Source organism: Callorhinus ursinus, unplaced genomic scaffold, assembly GCF_003265705.2.
Source record: "Callorhinus ursinus isolate GAN/ISIS: 27379988/994484 unplaced genomic scaffold, GSC_fseal_2.0 scaffold6, whole genome shotgun sequence".
Taxonomy (NCBI): Eukaryota; Metazoa; Chordata; class Mammalia; order Carnivora; family Otariidae; genus Callorhinus; species Callorhinus ursinus.
In genome coordinates this window covers 29,370,583-29,395,627 of record NW_027397068.1, presented here as the reverse complement: position 1 = coordinate 29,395,627, position 25,045 = coordinate 29,370,583, and the positions used below count along the sequence as shown (strand labels likewise).

Sequence of the window (25,045 nt, the reverse complement as noted above, 5' to 3'; positions counted from 1 at the left end):
TGGGTTAGCCTGGTGATGGGTATTAAGGAGGGCACGTTCTGCGTGGAGCACTGGGTGTTATGCACAAACAATGAATCATGGAACACTATATCAAGAACTAATGATGTAATGTATGGTGATTAACGTAACAATAAAAAAATTAAAAAAAAATAAAGCAGGGAAGAAGTGGGTGAGACTCAAAAAAAAATAAATGTATCTAACATATTAACTGTAGTCAATTTATTTTTCTGTTTTCTAACCAAATCATAATGGAACTATCAATTTAGCTATTCATCTTTTGAAATAAGCCTAAAAGTTTTATTTTCAAAGAAATATGACTTTGAGGTACAGTGCTGGTTGACTTTAACAGTAAGTAACAAATTCCTAACATAATTATACATAGTAAAACAAAATGGTTAAGAAAGTCAAGATAGTCTCAATCCCTTTTTACTTCTGGAGAAGGACAAGATACATTTTATTCAGATATTCTGGGGTTTAATTAGAGCTTTGGTGACATCACACATACAGACTAGAAACCATGACCCTCTACTAATGGATATAAACCATCTTAGAGAGCTTTTTTTTTTTTTTTACAAACTAATGGAAAGTGGGTTTGAGAGGAAAGATTTTTAAAAATGGAAAAATTTTCATTCTTTTCAACTGAGATCAAACTGCCATAATTTTTTTTAATCATAAGATTCTAAGGGTAAGGTAAATATAAAAACAAAGAAAACTTTTAGAGCTTCATGTATTTGAAAACAACAGGCAAATGGAAATCAGGAAGTCATGGTTCTATTCTAGACATGCTGATCATGGGATTCTAAGAGCTAGTTACATATGGGGAAGGAATTCTTTTGAAGAATTCTTTTGAAGAGCTTCAGCAACTTGGTAGCAGCAGGGAACTGAAAATCAGAAAGTATGGCTCAAGATGGTGACATAGATCATTCCCAACTTCAGTCCCCTTCCCAAGACTGACTGGCAAATATCCATAGACAAGACAGCAATGTTAAAATCTCAGAACCCAGGGATGAGGCTGAAGCACCCCCCTGGAAAACAAAGACTGAGAAGGATGACCTTAGAAAGACTAAGAGGAGTGGCTACACTCTGACTGCATTGCCCCTTCCCAGGCCAGCACAGTGCCATACCCAAGAGGGGGCCCCAGGGGTTTCTACAGTAGGAGGAAAAAAGAGCCCAAAGTAGACATCCAGTTCCCCCAGCACTGCAGGGTCCTTCCCAGGAGGCCCATTTGGATCTTGCCTTACCAGGGTCAAAGGAACTCTGCAGGCCTGGACTACTGAGAATCAGAAGCAGGGAAGGCAGGCAGGGTTTACAGTAACCAGTGCTTAATTTTGGCAGGCCACATTTCTCTTTGCAGCTGTGCCCCAGCAGAAATCCTAGGCAGTGGCTGTGCTTATCTGCATTGCCAAGCTGGTGGCCCTGTCTGGCTAGGGGGCTTGGTGGGCAGTGGAAATAAAAGGATACTAATTAATATCACGAAAACATATGAATGTGTAATACTGGTAATAATATATAATCAAAGTCAGATTCTCTAATACCGTATTGGTAGTGTGTAATTCATTTGCAACTCTAGTTTAAAGGTTAAAAAATAAATGTGTCTAAAAAACATAACTACAATAACAGGTTATTGGATATATAATATTAAAAAGATGTAAACTGTAACATCGGTAACCTAATAAAATGCAAAGGGGAAGAGATGTTAAAGTATAAAGTTTCTGTATGCTATTGAAGTTGTTGTTATTTAAAAATAGATAACAAAAGGAGTCAAACCATACTACTACAAAAGTCATCAAATCACAAAGGAAGACAGCAAGAGAGGAAGCAAGGAACAAAGAAAGTACAAAACAGAAAGCAATGAACAAAATGGCAACAGCAAGTCTTTATCTATCTTTAATTACTTTAAATAACTGGATTAAATTCTCCCATCAAAAGATATAGAGTGGCTAAATGGATAAAACACAAGATCCAACAATATGCTGTCTACAAGAAACTCACTTTAGTTTTAAGGACACACACAGACTGAGAGTGAAGGGATGGAAAAAGATATTTCAAGCAACTGATAACCAAAAATACAGCAGCAACTTTAAGTTAAAAATGGTCAAAAGAGACAAAGAAAGTAATTATATAAAGGTAAAGGGGATCAATCCACCACAAAGATAAAAGAATTGTAAATATTTATGCGCCCAACACTGAAGCACCTAACTATATAAAGCAAATACAGAACTAAAAGGAGAGATAAACAGCAACACAGTAATAGCTGGTTTATTGAGCATATTAAATAATAATAATAATAATAATAATAAACAATAAAATGCATAGGAATAAATCTAACCAAGGAAGTAAAAGATCTATACAATGAAAAGTATAAAACACTGGTAAAAGAGATTGATGACAAATAAGTGGGAAGATATCCCATGTTCATGGACTATAAGAACTAAGGCTGTTAAAAAGTCCATACTACCTAAAGTAATCTCTAGATTTAATATAATCCCTATCAAAATTCCAATAGCATGTTTTTTTTTACAGAAATAGAAAAAACCAACCCTAAAAGTCATGGAACCACAAAAGACCTGAATAGCCAAAGCAATCCTGAGAAAGAAAGGCAAAGCTGAAGGCATCACACTATGATTTCAAACTTTTTTTACAAAGCTACAGTAATCAAAACAGTATGGCATTAGCATAAGAACAGACAGACAGACCAACAGAATCGTATTGAAAGCCCAGAAATAAACTCATGCATATACAATCAACTAATATATGACAATAGAGCCAAGAATACTCTGGGAAGAAGACAATCTCTTCAATAAGCGTGCTGGGAAAACTGGATATTCACATGCAAAAGAATGAAATTGGACCCCTATCTTACACTGCACACAAAAATGAACTCAAAATGGATTAAAGACTTCAATGTAAGACCTGAAACCATAAAACTTCTAGAAGAAAACACAGGAACAAATTTCCTTGACATTGGTCTTGGCAATGATTTTATGGATATGACACCAAAAGCATAAGCAACAAAAGCAAAAATAAACAAAAGCAAAAATAAATACATCAAACTAAAAAGCTTCTATACGGCAAAAGAAATGATCAACAAAATGAAAACGCAACTTACAGAATGGGAGAAAATATTTGCAAACCACACATCCACTAAGGGATTAACATCCAAAATGTACAAAAACTCATAAAACACAGAAGTAAAAAAACAAAAAAACCTAAACAACCCAATTTAAAAATGGGCAATGGACCTGAACAGACATATTTCCAAAGAAGACATACAAAATGGCCAACAGGAACACAAAAGGACCTTCGGCTCAGGTCATGATCCCAGGGTCCCGGGATCGAGCCCTACATCAGGCTCCCTGCTCAGCAGGAAGCCTGATTCTCCCTCTCCCACTCCCCCTGCTTGTGTTCCCTCTCTCACCGTCTCTCTCTGTCAAATAAATAAATAAAATCTTAAAAAAAAAAAAAAAGAAATTTGAGTTGCTACCTCTAAAACTGAAAATAAACTACAGGTGATCCTTGAACAACATGGGTTTGAACAGTACAGGTCCACTTGTAGGCAGTTTTTTTTTTTTTTTATAAATATAGTATAGCACTATAAATATATTTTCTTTTCCCATGATTTTTTTTTTTAAGATTTTATTTATTTGACAGAGAAAGACACAGTGAGAGAGGGAACACAAGCAGGGGGAGTGGGAAAGGGAGAAGCAGGCTTCTGCCAAGCAGGGAACCCGATGCGGGGCTCGATCCCAGGACCCCGGGATCATGACCTGAGCCGAAGGCAGACGCTTAACAACTGAGTCACCCAGGCGCCCCTTCCCATGATTTTCTTAACAATTTATTTTCTTCAGCTTACTTTATTGTAAGAATATAATATATAAAATATAAAACATACAAAATATGTGTTACTCGACTTTAAGTTCTCAGTAAGGCTTCCAGTCAACAGCAGACAATTAGTAGTTAAGCTTTGGGAAAGTCTGCAGATAAACACAGATTTCAGGCTGTGCAGGACAGGGGGTGTTGAGGCACCCCTAACCCCCATGTTGTTCAAGGGTCAAGTGTATAGTCCAAAACTTACAAATAGTTGTCATTTATCTTGCCATTTGCTTCATATTGGTTAACCCTGGTACTACTCCCTCAAACTTAATTGTGGCATGATATTCCTAAAAAAGGTAAAACTATTAAATATTGACTAGTACTCATTCATAATTTATTTAATGCTTACTGTGTACCAGGTATCCTCCTAGGGCCTGGGAATTCAAAAGTAGATAAGCACAGCCCTCAAGTAACTCATAGTCTTTTTATTTATTTATTTATTTATTTCTGAATTTTTTTTTTTTAAAGATTTTATTTTTAAGCACTCTCTATACCCAACGTGGGCCTTGGACTCACAACCCCAACCCAAGAGTCGAATGCTCCACCAACTGAGCCAGCCAGTCATCCCTAGATTGGTTTTAGATTAAAAATACCACATATTAGGGGTACCTGGGTGGCGCAGTCAGTTAAGCATCCGACTCTTGGTTTCGGCTCAGGTCATGATCTCAGGGTTGTGAGATTGAGCCCTGTGTTGGGCTCCTTGCTCAGAGCAGAGTCTGCTTAGGACCCTCTCTCCCTCTCAAATAAATAAATCTCTTTAAAAAAGACCACATATTGGGTTCTATTTACCAAGGACTTTCTATTCTCATAAAATTGGGAGGGAATGGCTAAAGGATGTTTATAAAATATGAGCAGACTTCTAATTATGAAAACATAATGCAAGTGATTTCCATGGTAGTATTCCTCAAATTTCTTCATAAGACCACAAGGAAAATGAGTGATAATATAAAATGATAAATAAGGAAAATTATTTCTATAACATTAAAAGACGACTGACACCTGTTGGTGAATATTAAAACACGATCAGGACTTAATGGGATTTGCACTTCATTTTTTATATTATGTGTAAAAGCACCAATGGATTCTGAGTAACACATTGGGTAGTACAGCTATGTTTAAATAAGAAATCAGAAGCTTTTTCATCTTTCAACCAAAAATTTATCTCAACTGAAAAGACTTCTCATATATGATCAAAGGAGGCAGGGGCCACAAATGCATCATACCTGGGCACGCATTCTCATCGTGCAAAAGGAATGGCTGTGGGGAAGCCACGGTGACACAGCACGAGGCTCAATCATCATCCCATCTGCCCAAAACCATCCCACTCAACTTCCATACAGAAAACTGATGATAACTAGGTAAACTAACAAAATAACAAAAGGTTAAACAGTTACAAAATGTGATTCCTGTATGTAGAGCGAAGAAAACCAATGAGTAATACCCCTCACATGGCCATGTCAGATATCCAAATCTGCTCAGGATTAACCAGCTTGTTCGTATACAAAATAAGACAGTGTTTTAAGGGCTAAAAATACACTTAAAGCTCTAATGAATTCTTCATCTCTATCAGCAATTGAAGGATTTTTTTGTCCTCTAATCTGAACATGGGTCTCCAGAAAAATGTAAAAGCATGTATAATAATCTATTTAACTTGGAACCCCTTTAGAGAAAGAAATTTAACTTGCTTGTTGTTTAAATCAAGAGCAAACAACAACAAAACCCGAAACTGAAATTTATCTAATCTCTATAATCTAAAACCTCCTAGCCCCAGATAAATCATCTTGTAAGTGCTATTACTGTCATAAATGAAATACCTTAGCCCCCAGACTTAAGTCTGTCCTGTATCTCCAATCCCAGTAACCCACTGCCAAATCTAGTCAACCAAACTAGAAAACACCTGGCCTCTCCATGTTCCTCACACCCAGTCCACTACACCGAGTCTTACCAAGTCCTACCAAGTCTTATAGATTCTACCTTTGCAAAATAATGCCCCTTCTTTATTTCAACAGCCAAGAGCAGACTCCAATCCTTTTCTTGTCCTGATGTTTCCGACAGATACGTTGTTTATCTCCCAGCCTCCAATCCATTCTCCACGCTATTTCCAGAGTGACCTTTCTAAAATGCAAATATAAGCCTATCACTCCCCTGATTAAAACCCACTTGTAAGGATAAGGGTCACGCTCTCTCACTTGGCATCTCCGCTTGATCTTGTTCCTACCTACCTGACAATCCCCTTACATTACACATAGAATTATGTATGGATCTCCAAAAGCGGTGCATGGTCTGGAGCCTCTGCCCAGAGCCCTCTTTGTCTTCTTCAACCAAGTAACTCCATCTTTCCTTTAGAATCTAGCCTGAGAATAACGCCTACCCAGGAATCTGTCTGATTTGGGTTCTTCTCTGCACCCCCAAAGCCTGCTCTGCTAACAGCTTCATAGCACCTCCCCACCGCCTAGGAACACTGACCCCATGGGTCAATGCAAACCCTCAGAGGCAGGGACTGTATCCCTTTCAACTGTGCACTGCAAACACACAGTTGTGAGCATGCTTTGAATATGCGCCATTTAATGCCTTTAATGTTTTATGAGTAAGGTAAGAGCTTACCTTACAGAAGTTAACCTCACGTTACACAAGAGCTATGTTCCTGAAAACAACACAACAACAAAACCCATGTTAAGGGGGTACTTAAGACCTCATGTTAACCTGTGAAAGCTCCCATAAATGGGAGTCACCAAAATAAAATAGGCAATATACATAATTTTAAAAAATATACAATAAAATCATTTTGATACCTTAAATTAATAACATTAAGTACCTACAATTAAATTTATATTTACTATTCCTTATATGCTAGAAATCTTTCAGGATAGCCCTCCCTGAAAGTTTCACCAAATTCACCTTGTTCCATTAAGTTTATCTTAACATCGTAGGTAGATGCCATTGTAGGTAACATTCAAATAAAGAGACATTCACTTTATCTATGTATCTAATGGCTCTTTCATTCTGACTTTCAGCTGCAGCTTCCTGCTACCTCTTCCCTTTTACAGGCCCATCCTAGCTCTTGATTCATTTTACATAATGAGAGTATATTTTTCAAGGCCTCCATTTACTTTACCCACTATGGACGTACCACAGAATAGTCTCTCATCCCTTCCTGACCCCTTTTCTTCCTGACCTCCCTTCTCTGTTTCTACTTATTCCCAAGAGAAATCACTCACTCTTTCTCTCTCTCACTCTCTCTCTCTCTCACACACACACACTCTCTCTCTCTCTCACACACACACACACCACATTTTCAATCAACAAACATTTATTAAATGCCTGCATGCCAAGAACTGAGCTAAGTTTTTTAATTCATATAGTGCCAGAGAAGGTGCATTCACGTAAATCCAACCTGTGACTATTACCTACAATAAGAAATGCGCTTTGCATAGCAAACCAATATACAGCTGTATTTATGCAGAGAAAGAAAATTCCACTCATCAAGACAACTATACTTTGTGCCATGCACTGGAATTCTCTTTTGGATTCAGTTCAGTTTTATTTTATTTCACCGTGTGGGAGGCCCACTCGAATAATTTCGTGGCCCACTTATGAGTAAGAATTAGTTTGAAAAGCACTGTTCTTTTTTTTTTTTAAGAATTTATTTATGTGTGAGAGAGAGAGTGAGAAAGAACATGAGCGGGTGGGGAGGGGGGGAAGCAGGCTCCCTGCTGAACAAGGAGCCGAACTCGGGGCTTGACCCCAGAATCCTTTGGTCTGGGACCATGGCCTGAGCCAAAGGCAGATGCTTAACCGACTGAGCCACCCAGGCATCCCTGAAAAGCACTGTTGTAAAATACATGAAGGAAACTTGCATTTTGGAGAAGTTACTGTATTAAAAAGAAAAAAAATAGTTAAAACTACCCTGGAGGGATGGAGAGAGGAGAGCGAGGGAGAGGAGAGGCCAGAGAGAGGAAGGTAAAAGTAAAAGAAATATAGAAAGGGAGGGAGTGGACAGAATGAGGGCGTTTAGGAACAGAAAAGATAAAAAGGAAAAGCTAAAGAGGGTAAAAAAGAAGAGAGAAAAGTAAAGCCCAGAAGGAAAAAGGGGCAGAGACTGTCATGGTAACTTCTGGGATGAGGAAGAGGTCACAGACGGGCCTCCTTGTCACCTTTCATCTCCCAAGTGTGGAGGGAATTAGCTGATGAATCACTGATCACTGCCTCCCAACTGCTCTAAATCCTTAAACCCTTAAAGACTGTACTCAGGTGTTTAGGAAAGTGACAAGTGTTACCCATTAAGGTAGAAATACTGCGCCGGCAGCCCAGAGCCCAGAACATTGTCTGCAGGGCACTAGAGGAGATCAGTGCAGGGGACCCTAGAGAGTGCCTCGCATATTGGGGATACATTACTGAAAACGACTCATGAAAAGAAAACAAACTTGAGTTCATCACGGCCACTGTGCCACGCTCATCTCATCAGTGTGAAAAGGTGCGCTAATTCTCACTGTGTGAAAGCACTCTGTGATTCATGAAGCGCATCCCCTAACAGAAACCCTTACCTGGGGGCATTCACTGTAAGGTCAGTAAATGAAATGCTTCTTACTGTGAAATGGACTTAGGGAATAAATTAACCTGATGGTCCTGAAAGAGTAAACATCCTTATTTACCTTATATTACATTTCAGCTCATCCTGTGTTGGACGAACCCTGAGTTAGATAGTATTTATCCAAACCCTATATATTATATTTTGAACCATTTCTTAGAGGTAGTTTTTAAACGAGTGAGACCTATTCCTGGCTCAGAATAGTAGGCACTAATAATATGTGTGTTCATGTTCTTTTTAACCTACACTGATTGGCATTTGTTGCTCAGTTAAAAACTCGCAGAGAACTGGTAGGAGTGTAAAATGAGAACAGGTTGGTCTTGCATGAATACAGTGAATCACTGCCGGGCCGCACATCACCCTGCCTGCCCTGGCACAGCCAGTCCTTCCACTTGGGGCCTTCTCACTCTGCATTGGGTCACAGGTGCAAGTGGAAACAGGAGAGAGAAAAAAAAAAGCTAAAAATTTGGTGTGCTTGCTTGCTTTTTTCTTCCATCAGAAGGGAACAAAGAAGTAGGGGAGGGCAGAGGGCTTATAAGCAGGAAACAGAATAAGGGGAAAAACTAAAGAATGTTCAAGGATAGGGGGAGAAAGGAGCCACTGGGAGGGTGGCTGAAAACCAGGGAGATGCTGGTGAGGTGAGCTTCTAGGTAGGGATGCTCAGGGCCTCATACAGACTCTGAGAGTAATGGGGCGGGGGGCGAGGAGACGAGATTCGGGACATTTCAACAAATATTTACTGAGCATTCAATTTAACATATTATTCTGGGGGCAACCCGTACAAAGATGGGCTGCCTTCTAGGAACTTATAACCTAATGGGATAGCAACCATCATAAATAGCAGTAGCGCTATTCTGATAATGGCTAAATGGCCTCTATACTGAGCTTTACGTCAAGCAAACTACCCTTGCTCAAGAAGCATGTCTACATGGGGGACAATATGCTGGGTCCTGGGAAAAGAATAAAGGTATATTATATTTAAATATGAAAACAAAATTCAGTATTAACAGAGCAGAAACATTATGTCTGCATGCAGAGATGTCTACAAACCCAGATGAGGTCAGAGGATCAATGTGAGGGCTATTCACACTAATTACTCAGTATTTCTACCACTGTGGCTATAAAAGCAGCTGGTAACAGGAGGCATGTATAGTAATGGGGAGCCAGCCCGTCTGGGTTTGAATCCTGGTTCTTCCACTTGCTAGCTGTTTGACTTTGAGCAAATTACACAATTTCTCTATGCTTCAGTTTCCCTATCTGTACAATGAGGATGATAGGAAGATAATAGGGTTACTATGAGAATTGAGTTAATTCAGGTTAAGGTATTACGTGAGTGTCAGTGAATGTCAGCTGACGTCATTTCTCCCTAGTCGCCACCCATACACTCAAGGAGTGGTAAGAGTCAAAGGGAGAGGCACACTCAAATGAAATACAGCTTTGATATTTGGGCTAACAGTGTAGACATGGACCAGTTTCAACATCCACTTCTAAGAAATGTCCCCAGAATCTTGGATGAAAAGTGTCCAGCTAGCCCATCCAGGTTTCTGCACCTCCATACGTACTGAGGGCCCCTGCTACACTGGCTTGTCAGTTGTTTACCGCTGATATTTTTACATTTGGTGTTGTATTGACCTCACATTTAGAAAAGGAATATTGGTTTGCCTCAGGATTTTAAGAAAAATTGGTAAGACTGCAAATTATCTAGAGATGAGTAGGCACATTACTGTTTTAAAATTAGAACCTAAAACATAACAAGATGAGGATTTCAATAATCTCATATAAATCTAATTGCTCTTGGTTTTGGCATAGCTTTCAAAATCTAAAAATGAATAGTTGACATTTTAAGATTCTAGTTAGAGAATTTCAGTTTAAAGCAGGCACCCATGCACATACACAAAGACATCCCCCCCAAAACAACCACAACAACACTCTTGGGCAGTTGCCATGACAACACAATGCTGAACCTACTGGGCTCTGTTACCCTATTGAAGATGCTGTGCAAAAAGACACTCATGTTAGATTCTTTACTAATTAAGTGCAAAGGTTAAAAAAATTCTAGATCCATAAGGTTTTCATAAGGTCTAGGACTCAGAAAAGTAAATACTAAACATTTTAAGAAAAGAATTTAAAAGTAACTACTGCAAGGCCAACTGTGGATCAAAGTAGATGCAATATGGAAGAAAACACAAAATACTTTTATTTTGTATGCTCTGGTCACTTCATCTTTTTCTCCCAAGTTGTGCCATACTATTTTAATGGAATAATCAATTTGTATAATATGATTTAGTTAACAGAGTCTATTTTGTTACTAACACATTTAAATACTTTCCTTTTCTAGCCAATCTATTTCAATTCATTTGGGAGCCCAAACTTCCATTTGCTAATTAGACTTAAAGAAAAAATGGTCTCTAAATTAATAGGAGTTTATATATTTAAAAAAAAGAAAAAAACAGTGACAGGGAGAGAAGGGAGGGATAAGCAGCCCTTCTGGGAGGTTGTGATTAAACACTGTCCCATTCCTTCCCCTTCTTGGATTAGCCATCTCTGCCTTCATTGGGAGTTTCTCTCTGTCTCAGCTGCTAGACTCAGATCCCCTCAAGACTCAGTTGAAGACCTTTTTTCACTCTATTTTCTTTTCTCAGGTGGTCTAATCCCTAGCCAGTGGCTTTAATTATCACCCATAGGAATGCACATCCCCAGAATGAAATGACTATCCCCATTTCTATCCCCAGAACTTCCAGATCAGTTGGCCCAACTGCCTCCTAAACACGGCCACCTGGATGCTACTGTAAATGCAAATTGCATCCTCCCGTAGCACTCCTTACCTCAGTAAATGAAAGCTTGGAATGGTCCTAACACAGATGTACTCAATACCTATCTGCTAAATGAATAAATGTATCAGTCAATCAATCAATCAATGAAACCTGTTACACAAACCAAAAAATCTAAGGGTCATTCTTGATAAGGACTTCTTTCTCTCCCTCCATGATGAATCAGTATCCAGGTCCCATTTCACCTCCTAAATATTCCCCAAATCTATTCCATTTCCTCACTCCTCCTAGCCACTACTCTCCAAGGCTCCAGTCTTTGCCTGCATTATTATAACCGCCTCTTAACTATCAATCAGGAACATGCAGATGTAGTACACAGAGACGTTAGGCAATCAATATTGATCAAAAATGTATTAAACGATCTGATAAAGTTGCTCTAAGAAAAGGGAAGAGAATATTTGCTAAATGTCAACTATATGCAAGGCACTGATCTAGACACCTCACGTACACTACCTCATTTAATATCCACAGCGACCCATTTTCTAGAAGAAACTCAACTGGGCATATGGCATCAGGAGCCTTTCCTGGTCACAACCTTTGCTTTGTTTGGTCCCAAAAAGCAGAGAATAACGATGAAGATGATGATGTTGGTGGTGGTGATTACAATTTACCGAGAACTTTTTCCAGATACTGTTTCTCAGCATTTTGAATGCATTATTGCTTTTAAGGCTACCACCCTCCTACAAAGTAGGTGCTATTACCATCCCATTTTGCAGATAAGGAAATAGCCACATAGACTTAAATTACTTAATCAAGGTTAAAAAAATAAGTAGTACGGCTGTGATCTAGGATATGAGCCCGATTCTGTTTAAAAATTTACTAAACACCTGTTTAACTTACAGCAAGTCATTAGAACCGTGGGGATATACAGCTAGAAGAGACAAATCCATCAGTGCCCTCAAGGGTCTTGTATTGAACCCAAGGATCCTGTCTCCAGGGTCAGAGCTATTTCGTCAATCCCATCTCTACCCAGTGGAGAGCCAAGTTTATGGAGGGAAGCCTCCAGCAACTCCAATCCCACCTCCAAAGGGCACATTTCAAGTCAAAGCTGCTGATCTCTTTCCCATCCCCACAGCTACCCAGTTATTCTTGGATAAGACATCAGGAAGAGATGCTTTAGTGCTTATACTAATATGGTGACAAGACTGAATAATTTTCTTTAAAAAGTCTACAAAAAAAAGTACTGTGAATAGCATGAATACAAAGATTTTTGAAAGGTCTCATCTAGTACTTACAGCTTTATAACTCCATCTGGGCACCTGGAACAGAGTTGCTGGCTGCTCTTGTCTTGTTTATGTCGACGCTGACCCAGCTGAACAAATCTACAAATTACAATAGATAAAAACTAAGCTAAAGAAGGAACTACTTGCAATAAATTCAGCAGATTACACAAAATGGTATGAGCTTTCAAATGACAGCAGTCTGCTTATTTTAGAAAAGCGCACGAGAGTGCCCTATGCAACCCAAGACTGTCCTTACAAGTGGGGGCCTGATTTTACAGTGGGTTCGTTACAAATGAAGGAGGAATTCTGTGTCTCAGTTTACTTCAATGTGACATAGAACTTGAACCAAAGTGTTTCTGAAGCCAGGAGGATGAACTTTCAGAGCCTCTCTTATCTAAGGGTAACTGCAGCAGGACGCTAGCAGAACACGAGCAGAGGCATTCGCGGTGGGACAAATGACAAAGAAAGAACAGGATCAGGCCGGGGATCCATCTCCCAAAGCAAGGACACTGCTGAAAACCCAGCATGTGGACTCTGTCTCCTTAGGGCCACAAGAATCCCCAAGTGTACTCCAGCCACTCACGTACTTTCAACTGTGGGGCGCGGGGGGGGGGGGGTTGGAGGAGACCACCTGCTGAGCCCCACAGCCACACCACCCCTCCTTAGAGAAGCCCGGAACAACACTCATCCAGGCTTAAAGCTAAGAGTCACAAGGACTCGCCCCCAGCCAGCTCCACAGGACAGGAGGATCCCTTGCAACGGGCCAATGGGCTGATAGGCCAAGCACCACCCACTATTTCTCAAGTGCATACTTGTCCTAGTGTGGGCTGTGCTCCAGGCATCCATCTTCCCCTCAGGGGCATGGCTTGTAATTTTGTTCTAATGTGCCCTGGGAGGTTATGGGGCACGATTAAAGGGCTGACTCCTTTCCCAATTTTCTACTATTTAAAATATTTTCCTTTGATAATTATTGATACTTTTATAATTTATTTTTTCTTTTTTTAAAATTTTTTAAAAATTTAAAAAATTTTTATTAACATATAGTGTATTATTTGTTTCAGGGGTACAGGTTTGTGATTCATCAGTCTTACACAATTCACAGCACTCACCATAGCACACAGCCTCCCCAATAATTTATTTTTTATTAGCTTTTTTTTAAAGGTCAAGAAAAGTGCTGCAGAAATTACCAATTACTAAGTTGTTAGGGTGCTACTGGAAAACTTTCAAATAACTTACTTTTATCTAATTTTTATCTTAGTAAGTAAACATTTTTGATCCATTTTTGGGGAACAATGTCACATAACACCTGTTACTTGTACAGAACTTTAAACTTCCCAAATCATGTGCACAATCATTGCCAGAATTTTTTTTTTTTTTTTAAAGATGATTTGGCACAGGGCTGAGGCTTTGGGGAGTAAGTAGAAAACTTCCAGGTCCGGTTGAGATAGCAAACCAAAGATATCAGAAAAGCCGAGGGCAAAGGAAGGTATCGAGAATAGGGCTAAGCGATTAGAACCAAACTACAAAACCAAGAGATCTTCAGGAATTCGAAGGTGGTTGAGGCCAAAAGTAGGAAAAACAAGCAGGAGAACAGGAAGCTAGAAGACAGGCTATGGATGCCAGTTCCAGTGCCTTCCTTCTCTCTCCATGTTGTCCTGTGATTGCCCAGTTGGGAGCTGCGACAGGCAAGCCAGGCCAGGGCACTGTATTTACACACACAATCTTTGGTGGATACTAGCCAATTGGGTGCAGAACTGCAGTGGGAGAAGGCAGAACTTCTGAGGTCAATTTAGGCCAGAACTACATGGACTCTCGCCCTGCCCTTGAAGCTCTGCCCTCTGGATCCAAGGAGGCACTAAGAGAGCCCCAGAGCCCAGCTGGGGCAAGAAAGGGTACCAGTCAGTTCCTGAAATCCAAGGATTTGGCCACCCCCTGGCACAGCCACACCCCCAGTACTGATGGAGGGAGGCCTCCTCTGCCATCACAGTGTCCATGACAGGTGGGGAGGGGAGATGCCCCTGCCGCCAGGAGAAGCAGTCTGCCCACAGTAAAGAGCGCCTTGCAGAGAGGGGAAGAGATGACCAGACCTCTGTTTCACCCCTTCGCCCCAGGTCTGCATCATAAGCAGGGGCAGCTATTATCAAGAGAATAAAAACGATTGCATAGTCTAAAATCACAGGTACCCATGAAGCACAGGAAAGGTCTCCTAAGTAAGTCACTGAATGGCTCTTTCTGTGCTCTTGCCCCATATAAAGAGGGATAATAATATCTTTTCAGCCTACTACGCAGTTGTCCAAAGAAGAAATAAAACACTGTAAAGTGTTACACAAATCAAAGGAGGAGGTGTTGTTCTTCAGAATATCAAACACAGAATCTTATTCCAGGACATGGATTCCTTCCTCCCCTGCATACTCCCTTCCCTGTGGGCCTGCCCTTGTCCCCTTCTTAGACTGGTTCCCAGGGATATTGTGGCTGAACAGGGTTGCATCTCACTCCCTGAGAAGGGAGAACTAAAAGTGGGCCTCAGAGGCAGTCTGAGCTAAAAAGTCTCCAAGCAAAAGTCATGCCTGAAGCAAGAGACACTTTCTTTTGTCTTAATTAATGTGAGCCAAAATTTCAGTCCTTGACTGAAGTGCTCTTGCTCTCTGCAATAAGCAAAGTGCTATTATTCAGTCACTAACCCCAGACAATTCCTTCTTCCAGATCATGTTGCTTATAAAGGCTCACTTCAAATGCTGAAGAGTTTAGCCACACTGTTGGGACAGCTGTGATGGAGAAGTGACTGTGCACCTGTGTGTTCAGACCTGAATTCTGGGTGACTAAACTGGCTTCTGTTAAGATAGTAATAGTAAGAGAGTCATACCAGTGCTTTTGCCATTAGGAGATGCTGTGCACTTTTATATTTTACATATTATAGCAGATCTTACTAATTTGAAGTAAAAAGCTGTCAATATCCAGTTTGATGGATTCAGCAAATGAAATACTCCCCTTAACATCAGTGCTCATTTATATTATAGAGTTGACATAAGCCAAACTTCTTTGAATGAAGTGGGATGGTATTCACATGCAATAATTAGGTCTTCTCAGTGCATGTATTAAGCTGAGGAAGTGTTTACAGTGGTTATCATAGGTTCTTGAGGATTTCTAGGTGAGGGATTCTTTTGAGAATCTGATACTATAATTTTGTGTTTCCCCTCAGAAACACACACACTCACACACACAAAATTATGTATATGATTTCAGGGAAAACCTTTCAGTGGATCCTCTTTCAGCTTAGTCTATTTAATAAGGTCTAGAACATTCTGACTTGATGCCCTTATATCACCATTTCCTTCTTCCTCCTCAACCATCACTCCCACCAGCACCCCAGAGCTAACGCAAATGCAAGGTCCTCAATCGTCAATATCCCAGGTTCATTTTGTAAGAAGGTATCTGCTCTTGGGACTTTGTTAATGCAAGAATACAGAAATGTATGTGTACTTCACCAGTCAGAATGGCTAAAATTAACAAGTCAGGAAACGACAGACGTTGGCGGGGATGCGGAGAAAGGGGAACCCTCCTACACTGTTGGTGGGAATGCAAGTTGGTGCAACCATTCTGGAAAACAGTATGGAGGTTCCTCAGAAAGTTGAAAATAGAGCTACCCTACGATCCAGCCATTGTACTACTGGGTATTTACCCCAAAGATACAAATGTAGGGATCCGAAGGGGTATGTGCACCCCGATGTTTTATTTTTATTATGAACAAACTTACTTTGAAGTCTTAGTTGTTCTGCACTTATAAATAAGTTATTCAACTTATATATATTCAAATTACATTTAAGTAATAGTTTGTGGAATCAATATGTAATAAACTGCTTTAAGCAAATAGTTTATATAGGCCAATTCTCAATATTATATCATAATGGAGAGTAGCATTGGGATAGATAATCCCACAAATAATATTGGCATGTAAAATGATATGCTGTTGATGTCTAGTGGTATGTTCTTAAGTGGTTAGGCATAGCCAGGCGTGTTGCAGGTCTGATTACTCAATAAGACTGAGAACCTGGGAGAATGAAAGCATAATAGCGTGAGAACTGCCTTTTATGCTGGTAGGTAGATCCTGGCATGCTGATGGGGCCCCTTCCTGAGCCAGTGGTGAAATAGGCAGTGAGCACAGGGCAGTGGGCTTCTCTCTCCCTGACAGATTTTACCATTAGGGCTGCTGCATTGACCACCGAGCCTCATGCGTAACCTTGTCGGGAGCTGGGGTTGTATCCTGGTGCATATCCTTTGTACTGCTTGATTGCTGCTTCAGTAGTAAACTAAAATGAGAGCAACTTTAAAATAAGTCCTAGTTGTCATTGTCACCAGTTTTTGAACCCAGCTTTTTATCTGACTTAGTTCATTTAAAAAGTCAAACCTATAAAAAGAAAAAAAACAAAGTAAACTGGTGGCTTCCAGGGGATAAGGGGTAGGGGGAGGATAAGATGAATAGTATTTAAGGGTACAAATGTGTAACGTGTAATAAATAAGCCAAAGAGACCTAATGCACAGTGTCCTCAAACAGTTGAAAATAGAGCCACCATACGATCCAGCAATTGCACTACTGGGTATTTACCACAAAGATACAAATGTAGGGATCCAAAGGGGTACGTGCACCCCAATGTTTATAGCAGCAATGTCCACAATAGCCAAACTGTGGAAAGAGCCAAGATGTCCATCGACAGATGAACAGATAAAGAAGATGTGGTATATATACACAATGGAATATTATGCAGCCACGAAAAGGAATGAGCTCTTGCCATTTGCAACGATGTGGATGGAACTGGAGGGTGTTATGCTGAGTGAAATAAGTCAATCAGAGAACGACCTGTATCATATGACCTCACTGATATGAGGAATTCTTAATCTCAGGAAACAAACTGAGGGTTGCTGGAGTGGTGGGGGGTGGGAGGGATGGGGTGGCTGGGTGATACACATTGGGGAGGGTATGTGCTATGGTGAGCGCTGTGAATTGTGCAAGGCTGTTGAATCACAGATCTGTACCTCTGAAACAAATAATGCAATATATGTCAAGAAAAAAAAAAAAGAAGATAGGAGGGGAAGAATGAAGGGGAGTAAGTCGGAGGGGGAGAGGAACCATGAGAGACGATGGACTCTGAAAAACAAACTGAGGGTTCTAGAGGGGAGGGGGTTGGGGGGATGGGTTAGCCTGGTGATGGGTATTAAAGAGGGCACGTTCTGCGCGGAGCACTGGGTGTTATGCACAAACAATGAATCATGGAACACTTACATCAAAAACTAATGATGTAATGTATGGTGATTAACATAATAAAAAAATAAAAAAAAGAAATGTATGTGTACTTCAGCTTGCAGCTTATACATAGCTGGTTGGGATACATGGACACATCATAAATTTTTATCTTTGAGGGGACTGAGAGTCTTAGGCAGTAGGCCCTTTAACTCCAAATAGAAACCAATGTTTCAGAATTTGACCTTTTACTGTATTCCTTTTTTGTTTTTTTAAAGGATTTTATTTATTCATTTGAGACACAGAGATACAGAGAGAGAGAAGAGAAAGCATGAGCAGGGAGAGAGGCAGAGGGAGAGGAGAAGCAGGCTCCCTGCTGAGCCAGGAGCCTGATGTGGGGCTCGATCCCAGGACCCTGAGATCATGACCTGAGCCGAAGGCAGATGCCTAACCAACTGAGCCACCCAGGCGCCCCCTTTTACTGTATTCCAAGTGGAATTCATTTCCTTCTGTATTGTTGACCATTTTCATTTTTAGAAGTTATACTAGCTGTAAGGTATTGTAATAATACATTTGCATTTTTTTCTTAATTTCTACATAGAAGTAGTTTACCTTGAATAAATGGAGAGATCCTCTTCTGAGAGACCATCTGAGAGGTTAATTCCATATACCTCTTTCATGGGCTGGACCACATTCTGGAATTAAAAACAAAAAGGAACCAGGAAGAATTTTTAGACATCTAGCATATTAATTATTTCCAAAGATGAAGAAAATGAACCTGGGAAATTTTCCACAAAAGCAATCACAATATTTCTTCAATATATTCATTAAACTTCTCAGTGAATGGTTTTTTAAAAATCTGATTTTGTTTCCACTAAAAATACTTTGTTTTAGGGTAAAAAACTATTAAATAATTACTAGTTCCTTTTGTATAATGCAGGAATTAGAAAACTTTTTCTGCAAAGGGCCAGATAGTAAATATTTTAGGTTCCTTGGGTCATGTCATCTCTGCTGCAACTACTCAACTCTGCTGTTAGAGTGCAAAAGCACCCATACACAATATGTAAACAAGTAGGCATGGCTGAGTTCCAATAAAACTTTATTTATAAAAAAAGGCAGTGGACTGGATTTTGACAATTGGCTGTCATTTGCCAACTCCTGGAATTATGGATTCAGTTCTTATATTATCACATTTTACTTGCCATATCTACTTCTATGACTTTTGGCTACTTCCGGGAATTAAATTTACCTAAAGCTAGATTTGGTTCTTTTGTAGTTTATTTCCTTTTATGTTCCCTTATATTGGTAATGTCAAATTGAACAGGATGAATTTCCCACTGGGGCTATGCAAAGATTGTGAGATCCAGGTCCAAACCCTACATTCCAACAACGTGCTAAGCAAGGAAATAAATGGACCTCAAGTGGATGTGCTGCTCAAAAGCGGACAGGTTAAAAATTCTGAAGTGATAAGAAATTTATTGTTATACATGGGAACAAAAACATCAATTTTTTTTAATTTTTTTAAATTAACATATAATGTATTATTTGTTTCAGGGGTACAGGTCTGTGATTCATCAGTCTTAACACAATTCACAGTGCTCACCATAGCACATACCCTCCCCAATGTCCATCATCCAGCCACCCCATCCCTCCCACCCCCCTCCACTCCAGCAACCCTCAGTTTGTTTCCTGAGATTAAGAGTCTCTTATGGTTTGTCTCCCTCTCTGGTTTCATCCTGAAAAACACTGATTTTATTTCAAAATGAAACCATTTCAATAATGTCTATGCTAAATGTATTCATCTCTTAATGACCTAAATGTGAGACCTGAGAGCATAAAACTCCTAAAAGAAAACATAGACAATAATCTCTTGGACATTAGTCTTAGCAATATATTTAAGGATAGGTCTCCTCAGGCAAGAGAAACAAAAGCAAAAATAAACTATTGGGACTATACCAAAATAAAAAGCTTTTGGACAGCAAAGGAAACCATCAACAAAATCAAAAGGCAACCTCTTAAATGGGAGAAGATATCTGCAAATGATATATCCAATAAGGGATTAATATCCAAAATATATAAAGAACATCTACAACTCAAGACCTAAAAAACAAATGATCTGATTAAAAAGATGGGCAGAGGACATGAATAGACATTCTTTCAAAGAAGACATCTGGATGGCCAAGAGACACATGAAAAGATGCTCAACATCTCTCAACATCAGGGAAATGCATATAAAAACCACAATGAGCTATCGCTTCACACCAGTCAGAATGGCTAGTATCAAGAAGACAAGAAATAAACAGCAAGTGTTGGCAAGGATGTGGAGAAAAGGGAACCATCATGCCCTGTTAGTGGGAATGTAAATTGGTGCAACCACTGTGGAAAACAGAATGGAGTTCCTCAAAAAATTAAAAACAGAAATGCCATATGATACAGTAATTCTACTACTGAATATTTACCTAAAAAACACAAAAACAATTCAAATTCAAAAGATAATAGAGGCACCCCTATGTTTATTGCAGCATTATTTACAATAGCCAAGATATGGAAGCAATCTAAGTGTCCATAAATAGATAAATGGATATGCAAGATGTGGTATTTATACACATATACTACAAGCAATGGAATATTATTCAGCCATAAAAAATGAGATTCTTGACATTTTTTGACAACATGGATAGACCTCAAGGGTATTATGCTAAGTGAAATAAGTCAGACAGAAAAAGACAAATACCACATGATTTCAGTTATATGTGGAATCTAAAAAACAGACAAACAGAAACAGACTCATAAATACAGAGAACAAACTGGTGGATGCCAGAGGGGAGGAAGTACGGGCATAGGAAAAAAAGGTGAAGGAAATTATGAGGTACAAACTTCCAGTTATAAAATAAATAAATCATGGAGATGAAAAGTACAGCATAGGGAATATAGTCAATAATGTTGTAATAACATTGTATGGTCATAGGTGACTACATTTATGATGAGCATTGAATAATGTATAGAATTGTGGGATCACTATGTTGTGATCTGAAACTAATATAATATTGTATGTCAAATTATACTTCAGCCAAAAAAAAAAAAAAAGTATTCATCTCTGCAGTGCCTCAAACACCTCACATTAGAATGGTGTGCATGAGATAATGCGACCTTTTCTCTCAGCCTTTTAACAGAAAGTAGGATTTTAGAGATCATCGTCCAAAGCCTCATGCCAGACACAAGCTCCTCTCCCGCACACCTCGGTCACTTTGGCACTGTCCCCTGTGTCCGTCATCTTCACTGGGGTGGAGCGCTGAGACACAGAGCCTTCCTCTTCCCGGTCGGTCCCAGAGTCATCCTCAGAGCTGCTGGACACAGCCTCCTCGCTGGGAGGTGGTGGGGCGCTGGCTGCCGTTTTCCGCTGTAAGACAGCTTCTTCTCTATTGCTTTTGTTCCTTTAAAAAGATGAATATTGATATAAAGCATCTTTAAGCCAAATCCTTGACATTTACTATGTATGATTCTGTCCAAAACCTTAGTGCTAGTGAAGCACAAGAAAATGGCTGTGAGAAACTAGTTCCTGGGTTCAAGTTGTGATTAAGGGAAAACCTTAACATTTTACCATGTACATGTACTGACCTTAAATGAATTTAAGCCCTATTATAAATTCAGAAAATAGGGGCACCTGGGTGGCTCAGTTGTTAAGCGTCTGCCTTCGGCTCAGGTCATGATCCCAGGGTCCTGGGATCGAGCCCCACATCGGGCTCCCTGCTCGGCGGGAAGCCTGCTTCTCCCTCTCCCACTCCCCCTGCTTATGTTCCCTCTCTTACTGTGTCAAATAAATAAATAAAATACTTATAAATAAATAAATAAATTCAGAAAATAAACCAGTAAGTGCGTGTAAACCAATGCAGAAAAGTCTTCTCACCACTTGGGTTACTGTGTCTTCCTTTGGTAAGTGAAATCATTATTTTCAAAATTTATGGTACAATAATAGTAAACTATGTGTTGAGGACATTAGTAAAATTATCTTGCTACAACTTGTAAAACATTCAAGAAAAGGTCAATAGCCAAATCCATGTAAATTTCCTTTCCTTCTATGATTTTTATCAATCACAGCATCAGCTGATGATTTGTACCATAGTAATGAGCAACCGATGAACATAAACTAAATTTTAAAATTTGTGTTATTAGTAAATAACTATATCTGCTAGACATTCCTACTAATAGTAGGGAATAGATGGGTAAAAAAAAAAACCCAAAACTCAGACTTATAAAAGTATTTACTTTTAGTTCCAAGTATGAGAGTAGTTAAGAATACTGTTTACTTTTAAACTCAGAAAATAGGGATGCCTGGGTGGCTCAGTCGGTTAAGCTTTTGGCTCAGGTCATGATCCCAGGGTCCTCGGGCTCCTTGCTCAGGGGGGAGCCTGTTTCTCCCTCTGCCTGCCACTCCCCCTGCTTGTGCTCTCTCCCTCTCTCTGACAAATGAATAAATAAAAAAATCTTTAAAAAAATAAAATATTTTATAGTAAAATTTTTGGCTTTTATGAAAAATGTTTAATATTTCACTCTTTAAAAACTACTCTCTATAAAAGAGTTAAAATGCCATAATATCCTGAACTGTTCTAGGAAAGGAAAATGAAGTACTATCTGACTATGGGTTAGATATTATAGAAAATAAGTTAGTTTCTGACTTTCTGTAAAGTAAAAATTAAAGTCAGTGGTATTTCTGTGCCATACAATAATGTAGCTGGTTATTTATGTATTTATTCCAGGAACTCCTTGAATTCTGAATTCCTGAGAACATCTCCTAAATTCCATAGTTCCCAGTCCAAGGCCTAACATGCAGCTATTTAAAGCCACAGAAATGGTATATCTGGAAATAGTAATGTACATCCCATTGCATAAACCACTCATGTAGCTGGAGTCCAACCAGGATCCCATACACACTCACAAATACAATTAGGACTCAATATCTACAGTCTAGCCAGGGATTCTGGCCAGAGTCTAAAAAAAAATCTCATCACTGGGATTATTCAGGTCAGTGGCAGTAACAGATTCTCATGCCAGAACATATCACATCTCACTCCAGTTTCTAAGCATGAAGATGGAGACATGATTTGACTTCTTCCTCACATTATTGGATTTAACAGTCTTCCCCAAAACAATGTTACAGTAATATACAGAAAATCTATTAATTTCTCTACTTGAGCATATTTGTTTTAATGGTTCCTCAGGATGCCAACAAAAATAAATAAAATGACTATAAATTTTTACCTAAGTATTTTATGTTGTGGGAAACTGAGAACGCTGAGTTATTTATAGGATATAACACATAATATCTGCTACCTGTCCCTATGCCATCTGTGATATTTCTAATTTAAAATAATAAAATGCACCATGTTGCTGAAATTCCTATAAATTCTTTCAATGTTGAATTCTTTAGCGATCCCAGAACTATGAATAAATCACCTGCACAGATGCAATAAATGGAATGTGCTCCAAACTATGTGACTTGAAGTTATTCTTTTTGGTGAAAATTATATTGCAAGTGCCATATTGTTTTACATGAATCTTTAAAATTTCATTCTATATGCAAATCTTACCCCAATACTGATTTTCCAGTTTCATCTGGTTTACGCACTGTAAATGGACTTGGATCAATGCCAACGGTCTTGGGCATAAAGTCACTGAAGAAAGAGGAAAGAAATTCCATATGAATCACTGTCCACCCACAGGATACTTTTGTTCAATTCACATTCCCATACTATTCCTTCTTAGCCCTCAGAGCTACATATATTCTGAGCCAAATGTTCAGGGGAGCTTAGGTGATCCAGGCCATAAACCCCCATGAACTAATGGCACCAGGTAACTTCAAGCTCTCGGTCTTCACTATGAATTTTCTTCATGATTATGAGACCCAGTGGTTTTGAATTTAAGATTTTCTCTATTGGAACAGAGTTATATCTAAATTGTTGCCACAATGTATACACTTTGTTTATACATCAGAATTACTTTTCAGTTAAACTAAATTCATAAAACCAATGGCAAAGCACAATGTTTTTATTACACTATACTACTCAGGGAGGCTGACACAATAATCAAAAACACAGGAGTGTTGGAACTGAAGTATCAGCATCTACCTCATTAGGCTGGGGTTAATTCATTAAAATACTAGAACACTTTAAATAGAAACTTTTAGTTTACCACATATGAAGATAAGCTGAAGCTACTTCTGCACTGTGCAAAACCTACCTCCTAATTATTGCTATAACCAGACCAAACTCCTCATAGATGCCAGAAAGACCAGAATTGCATGGTTTATGCTGATGAGAATTATGGCTTTGGCAAGGATAACGCTCCAAGTGTGACCCACTACATTTTTTGAAGGAAAAGAAAGTAAAATTGAATCTGATCCAGAATGCCTCTTCAAGAGAAAATGTTGTTTTAAAAATGTAAGTGGTTTAATTTTTCTTTCTTTTTGAACATATACAGTCGATCCTCATTATTTGTGGACTCCTTATTTGAGAATTTGTTTGCTCATTAAAATTTACTTGTAACCCCAAAACCAACACTCAGAGCTTTCATGATCACTTGCAAACGTGTAGAACAGTGAAAAATTAGAGTAACCCAAAGCTCATGTTCTCAGCTGATGGAGAACAAGGCGACACTCGGCCTTCTTGTTTCACCTCTCATGCTATAAGCAAGTGTCCTTTCCACGGTCTATTTACTGCCATGTTTTTCACCTTTTTGTGCTTTTTGTTGGTAACCTTGTTGTCTCAAATGACCCCAAGCATAGTGCTGAAGCTCTCTAGCGTTTCTAGGCACAAGAGAGCTGTGTGTTAGAAAGAAAACATGTGTTTTGGGGTGCCCGTGTGGCTCAGTCGGTTAAGTGTCTGCCTTCAGCTCAGGTCATGATCCCAGGGTCCTGGGATCAAGCCCCACGTTGGGCTCCCCGCTCAGTGGGTAGCCTGCTTCTCCCTCTCCCTCTGCTACTCCCCCTGCTTGTGCGTGCTCACTCTCTCTTTCTCTCTCTGTCAAATGAGTAAATAAAACCTTAAAAAAAAAAAAAAGGAAATACGTGTGTTGGAGAAGCTTTGATCTCATATGAGTTATACTGTTGTTTGCTGTCAGTTCAATGTTAATAAAAAGTGTTCTCTGCTATGAGTTCAATGTTAATAAATCAACAATATATATTTAATAAGGCATCTTTAAACAGAAACAACATAACATGGTTATATATATATATATTTTAAAGATTTTATTTATGTATTTGACAGAGAGAGACACAGCAAGAGAGGGAGCACAAGCA

General features: G+C 39.2%; 1 protein-coding gene across 4 annotated transcripts in view; it reads right to left on the bottom strand.

Annotated features, from left to right (window-relative positions):
• The window catches only part of FIG4 (FIG4 phosphoinositide 5-phosphatase), a 127,791-nt gene that overhangs the window by 28,180 nt on the left and 74,566 nt on the right, over positions 1–25,045 (bottom strand). For 3 of the 4 annotated variants that reach the window (XM_025863792.2, XM_025863817.2, XM_073893760.1), the window contains 4 exons: positions 23,340–23,423; positions 20,990–21,185; positions 18,364–18,446; positions 12,528–12,614 (listed from right to left, as the gene is read on the bottom strand). In XM_025863792.2, coding sequence (XP_025719577.1) covers positions 12,528–12,614; positions 18,364–18,446; positions 20,990–21,185; positions 23,340–23,423 — 450 coding nt within the window. Of the gene's footprint in view, positions 1–6,477; positions 6,518–12,527; positions 12,615–18,363; positions 18,447–20,989; positions 21,186–23,339; positions 23,424–25,045 lie in introns of all 4 variants that reach the window. The other variant, XM_025863802.2, reaches the window with a different exon arrangement.